Here is a 6356-nt window from a genome sequence, read left to right as displayed (position 1 = left end):
GTAATGACATTAATAATCTAGTGGAAAGTTGAAATGTTGAATAATGTTAATAAAATAAGTAATTATGAATAAGGATTTTAAAAAAAAATTATATTAGGTGAATGGAATTATTATTTAAAATGACGTTGAGGATGAAATTAAATTTGTTATTACATTCCATTCATTGTTATTGTTCCCGTGCGTATTCAGAATTTCAGATACCTATAAGAAGAAAAAAGAAAGTAGTGTCTTCTGTCTTTTATGAATAGGGGTTGGCTTCTTGAAACAGAGGATAAGGTTGCCGACTTCATGTGTCTGTTAGTGTGCAAAGGCCTTCCACTTGCTTCATTCATATTGGACAAACAATTGGACATCTAATACTTCCCCGTTAAAGACTTCTAGTATATTATTTTTTTAGCAGATATAAAACTAGGGTTTAGTTGTTGGGATACAAATCATACAATTATAGTACAAAATTACAAATAAAAAACAATTTTCTTTTTTACTTTGGTGAAGTTTATAGTCATTATAAATAAAGTGACTACAGTGACTAAAAAATTTTAACAATACTTAAAAATATTGTTAATATTAAAATTATATTTTTTATATTTTGATAACACTGAATTACTAATAATCTTTTTAATTTACAAGACTGATTGATTTATTTTGGAGTGATAACCTCCTTTTTCTGATTTATTAGAAATAAAATACCTTTTGAAAGGAATCATGCTAATCTAGATAATGTAGTTGCAGAATCAATTATAGCAAGGAACAAAAAATTCTCAGAATTTTAGAGAATAAAGTCTTTTGAACAAACAAGAAAAATTTCAAAGATTTTCTTATTAAATATTGATAGATCATTTATGGCGCACTCCAATAATACTATGTGTAGAGAAATTCTTTGAGATAATTTAAAAAAATTTATCAAAAAATTCTCTTATAATTTAAAAAGTTATTCTATTATGCATGCTGAATTATGAGGTATAATTAAAGGTTTTGATGTTGCTATAACTAACGAATTTAATAATATTATGAATAAAGTCTTTTAAACAAACAACAAGAATTTCATAGATCTTCTTATTAAATATTGACAGATTCTTCATGGCTAGCTCTAATAATACTGCTTGTAGAAGAGTTTTTTGAGATAATCTGAAAAATCTTGATTATCAAGGAATTCTCTTGTAATTTAAGACGTTGTTCTATTATGCATGTTGAGTTATGAGCGAGGTATAATTAAAGGTGTTGACGTTACTATAACAAACGGATTCAATAATATTATGAATAAAGTCTTTTAAACAAACAACAAAAAATTTGTAGATCTTCTTATTAAATATTGACAGATCCTTCATGGCCAGCTAACCAGCTCCAATAATATTGCTTGTAAGGGAGTTCTTCGAGACAATTTTGAAAAGATTTATCAAAAAATTCTCTTGTAATTTAAGAAGTTACTTTATTATGCATGCTGAGTTATGAGGTATAATTAAAGATCTTGACATTGCTATAACTAACGGATTCAATAATATTATCATGGATCAGATTCTATGATGGCTATCAACTTTATAAGATATGGCTGCCCAAGACATTATCCATGTTCTCCTCTGCTGCAAGAGATTCCCGTTCTCAACCCATGACCAATATGAGCTCGAAGTTTCCTTCGTAACTCGTGGAACTTCTTCGCAATGGTTCCGTTCCATGCCTCATTTCAAAGGGAACATCAAAGTGGCTTTATTAGGGTTTAAGGTTTAGGGTTTAGGGTTTAATAGAACCAATACAAAAAATGGATGAAATAAAGAATAAATTGGAGCTACTATGTACATTAGATATAATGATGTAATCAAATTGAAATTCGATATATATAAGTCTATATATAAGAAGGTCGATCTGAATATTTAGATACATATTGTAGATTGATCCATATTATATTATAGAGTAAAAATTTTTACACTACAATTATAGAATAGATAATATAGATAATATAGTAGAAAGAAATCAAATTGATTTCTTTCTACCATATTATCTATCCAGATTTTATATTCAGGACTCTTGCTAGCCGTGTAAATCAAATCCTTTGAAAGCATACTCTGTAGAAGTCAAATTGTGTTGCTGATCTCCTCGCTAAGAAGGGCCAAGATCTCCCCCTTGACTTAAATATGTTTGAGTCTCTCACCTTGGACATTCTTCCTACTTTAATTTTTGATAGTTTTGGTTCTTTTAATATATATGTTTATTGTTTATTTTTTTAGTAGATTTTTTCTCTTTTCCTTTTCTTTCTTTCTCCCCTTCATAATCATTATCGTCATTGTCATTTATCAGCATTGTTTTCTCATTCTTCTTATATAGTTTTTTTGTTGTTTTTATTTTATCTTCTTTGCTCGTTTATTTTTTTTTTATATATTTTTAAAAATTTTATGAAAAAGAAAAATAAAAAAATAACACAAAAAATAATGATAAAGAATAACACTGAAATTTTTTATATAAAATATAGAAATAAAATAGAAAATGACATTAAAATTTGTTATATAAAATATGAAAATTTTATCATAATGAACACAGAATTTGAATTGATTTATGTGCTACATTGCAAGATAGTTTGCTGTTTAAAATTTGAAAGCATTCAATTCACCTTTAAAATAATTTTATTTAGATAAAATCTTGTATTTACAAAAATATAAGTTACAGAAAAAAGTTGTCTCAATAACAAAATATGAAAAAGAAGAAGAATACCTTGGGAAAAAGAAAAAGATGACAAATACAAAAAAAAAAAAAAAGAAGTAGCAGAAGAAGATATGTTGGGAGAAATTTCGATACCATGGTTGAAAATTTTCGATGTTATTTTTGTTTTTGATAATTTTTAACTAATTAAAAAATTTTTTGTGTCATTATTAAGAAATTTTGTGTCAAAATTCAGAAATTGCTTATGTTAAGTTTAAAAAGTTCTAATGTTATTTTTCGATTGCACAATTCAAAACTCTCATATTCCTCTTCATTATCGTTATTATCTTCTTTTTCTTTTTGTTTTACTTTCTTATAGTTTTTTTTTATTTTCATTCTTTTAAAATAATAAAAATAAGAAAAAGAGAAAAAAATTAAAAAAAGATATAAAAAATGTTGCAATAACATTATTAAAAAGAGAAAGAGAAGAAATAAAAAAAATACAACAGCGATAATAAAAAAACAACGGAAAAACACGAAAAAAAAAAGTGCATGATTCATACACACCTTTATGTGAGTAATTTTTATTGGGTTTGAATCAATTTAGTTAAATTTTGTTGACAAAAATTACTTAAATATGTAACCGAATTTATAATTAAATATTTAAATTTATTGTAATTTAATTTTGTATTTAGAGTAGAAATCTAATTAAAAAAAATTTAATACAAAAATTTAATTAAAAAAAAATAAAAATCTAATTAAATATTTTACAAAACTATAAAAACTAACAAAATAATTAAACCTTATTATTATTGGGCGCTTCTTTTCTTAGGAAAAAAAAATAGTATTATTATTAGGATGAGATTGCAAGAAGCTTTCGAGGATGATGGACCCAGTGTTACCTAGTACAAAGTTGCTGAATTCTGAATCCTAGGCAATTTCCCGTTTCGTTAATTTTCAGTGCCATTAACTTCCCAGCATCACTGAAACTGTGAAAAAAAAAATGACGTGAGGTAAATGTGACAGCCTCAGCCTGCACACACCCCCCACTTTAACTTAGTAAATCTTTTTTCTAAAAAAAAACTAATTTAAAAACTACTAAATATAACTATATTGTTTTTTAGAATAAAAAAGGGAAACCCAGTGAGAGAGAGGTGAAGTGAGAGAAAGAGGCATAGGCAAGAGGTGGCGGCGGATCCTGCGAGAGAAGGAAGCGAAGGCACAAGAGTGTTATGCATATCCCTGATTTAACAGATCTAACGCTTGCCATGTAGGCCCATTACACGATCCAACGGTCAATCCACTACCGCGTTCAGCAACCCAACCCGAGAATCCGTCATCCTCGTTCCTCATCAACCAACATAAATCATTCTCTTAGACCCTTGCCGCGACCTCTCTCTCTCTCTCTCTCGATTCCAGATTCAAACCCTTTCACTTTTCCATATTTATGCTTATGCATATCCCTGTTTCCTCATTTAGTCTCTAATATATTTGAATCTAAGACATTATTAATTAATTATAGAAACAAAGCACACCAAAGAAGGAATAGAATAGAACAAGAGAGGGCGCACGGTTTAACACTAGTAATTATTTAAGATGCAATCCAACGGCTCTGATTCGCAGCAACAGCAACCAACGGACCAGAATCAACGCCAACAGCAGACGCCACCGCACCCGCAGCCACTGCCACTCCCACAGCAGTGGGTGCCGATGCAGTATCCCGCCACCGCCATGGTAATGCAGCACCCCATGCTGCCGCCTCAACATTACGCGCCGCCGCCACCCCAGCCCTACATGCCCTACCACCAGTACCAGCAGCAGGTGCCGCACGTTACCCCCCACCACGCACATCAGCACCAGCCTCAGGGATCCACCGCCGAGAACAAGACGATCTGGGTCGGAGATTTGCATCATTGGATGGACGAGAATTATCTCCACCGCTGCTTCGCTTCCACCGGCGAGGTCCTCCTTTCTTTTTTAATATATTATGCATATATCGTTTTCTATAACGTTCACATATAAGAGAAAGTTTTTATTTTTATTAATTTCTGTTTTTGTAGTTGATTCCATGAACGTGAAACTGTCCTTTTTGGGTACTTCAGTTTTTGTGTCTGTACTTTTATTTTGGAAAGCTTAGCCTTTTTTCTCATTATTATTAGCCTATTACTTATAAGCATAGGAGTGAGTAGCTTTCTTATTATTGGTGAATACATAGTTTTGATAGCTGAGTTGGTATTTCTATGTTACATTATTGTGCTAATATTAACTAAGGATGCATGCTTGATTTCGGGCTGCTTCAAATCCATAACGTAAGAAAGAAGGGGACAGTTTTCTGCTGGTATATTTATATTTCTGGGATTAAAAGGTCGATATTGAGAAAATTCAATTCTTGATTATTTGGGTGGGTGTTAAAGATTGGAGAATGGAAAGTGGGGTGGTGGATGACTACTTTAACTTTTTCATATCAGGTGTCCATTTAAATTGCAGTCTCTGTTGATAGGTGCGGTGGCAATATTGTGGTTTTCTTGGTTTTCATGATTACCTTGTAATTGTAGTTATATGTCTGTGTATATCAACTTTGATTTTTTTAAACCCAAACCATAACTGCGAGAGCAATGGTAATTTAATGCTTAATTGTCAGCGTCACTGTCCTTTCTTTTCAAACGGGAATACCTAGTTCAAAAGTGGGAGTAGCAGAATATAATTTTTTCACAAGGGGAGCATGTTATATTAGAAGAAAAGTAAAGAAAAGTAGCATGCTTCGTTCATCTAACTCTCTACTCTTATCAAGCAAATATGATAAAACTCTGATAGTATCTTCCCTAGCTATTCGATTTGACTTTGCTCTAATATAATTTTCTGACTTTTCATCATGCCATGCATCAATCTAGGCAGGTGGAACTATTTGATTCATTTTAAACTATATATAATAGTATCAGAACTCTGAGGGGATTGAGTGTTTATGTGCAAATTTCTGAACTCTCTGGTTGCATTTGCTTTTGGATTATTTGAAGCATGAATAGCTTAGGGTACGAATAGTTGAAAACAAGATAGAGAAGTTTTCCCTTGTTACTTGAGCTTAGCTTTTGCATGCATCTAATGCTTAAGTGGTTTGTTACGATGGAAACGGTTCTTGACTTGTGATATATATTGTATATTATTGTTTCAGATTTCCTCCATCAAGGTTATTCGCAATAAGCAGACTGGTCTATCAGAGGGTTATGGATTTGTGGAATTCTATTCACACGGCACAGCTGAAAAAGTTTTACAGAACTATGCTGGAATTTTGATGCCAAACACAGAGCAACCTTTCCGGCTGAACTGGGCAACATTTAGCACAGGAGACAAGCGTTCAGACAATGTTCCAGACCTTTCAATTTTTGTAGGAGATTTAGCTGCAGATGTTACAGATAGCCTCTTGCATGAGACTTTCTCCAGTAGATACCCTTCTGTTAAGGCTGCAAAAGTTGTTTTTGATGCCAACACTGGCCGCTCCAAGGGATATGGTTTTGTCAGGTTTGGTGATGATAATGAGAGGTCTCAAGCTATGACTGAAATGAATGGTGTCTACTGTTCTAGCAGGCGTATGCGTATTGGAGCTGCAACTCCTAGGAAATCATCTGCTTATCAACAAGGTACAAATTCATAATCTGCTTATTCAAATTTCTTTTAATTTGTTCTGTTTCAAGATGAACTTTGCTTATTACACACCTATTATTGATGTA

General features: G+C 31.6%; 1 protein-coding gene across 1 annotated transcript in view; it reads left to right on the top strand.

Annotated features, from left to right (window-relative positions):
- LOC107610204 (polyadenylate-binding protein RBP47C') overlaps positions 3764-6356 on the top strand; it is a 4526-nt gene continuing 1933 nt past the window's right edge. Inside the window, exons 1-2 of the mRNA XM_016312315.2 lie at positions 3764-4593; positions 5801-6266. Of these exons, the coding sequence (XP_016167801.1) occupies positions 4228-4593; positions 5801-6266 (832 nt within the window). The 5' untranslated portion in view covers positions 3764-4227. The remainder of the gene's footprint in view (positions 4594-5800; positions 6267-6356) is intronic.

Source organism: Arachis ipaensis, chromosome B07 (assembly GCF_000816755.2).
Source record: "Arachis ipaensis cultivar K30076 chromosome B07, Araip1.1, whole genome shotgun sequence".
In the NCBI taxonomy this organism is placed as follows: Eukaryota; Viridiplantae; Streptophyta; class Magnoliopsida; order Fabales; family Fabaceae; genus Arachis; species Arachis ipaensis.
The sequence above is the reverse complement of the archived record's forward strand: the minus strand, read 5'-3'. Positions and strand labels throughout refer to the sequence as shown.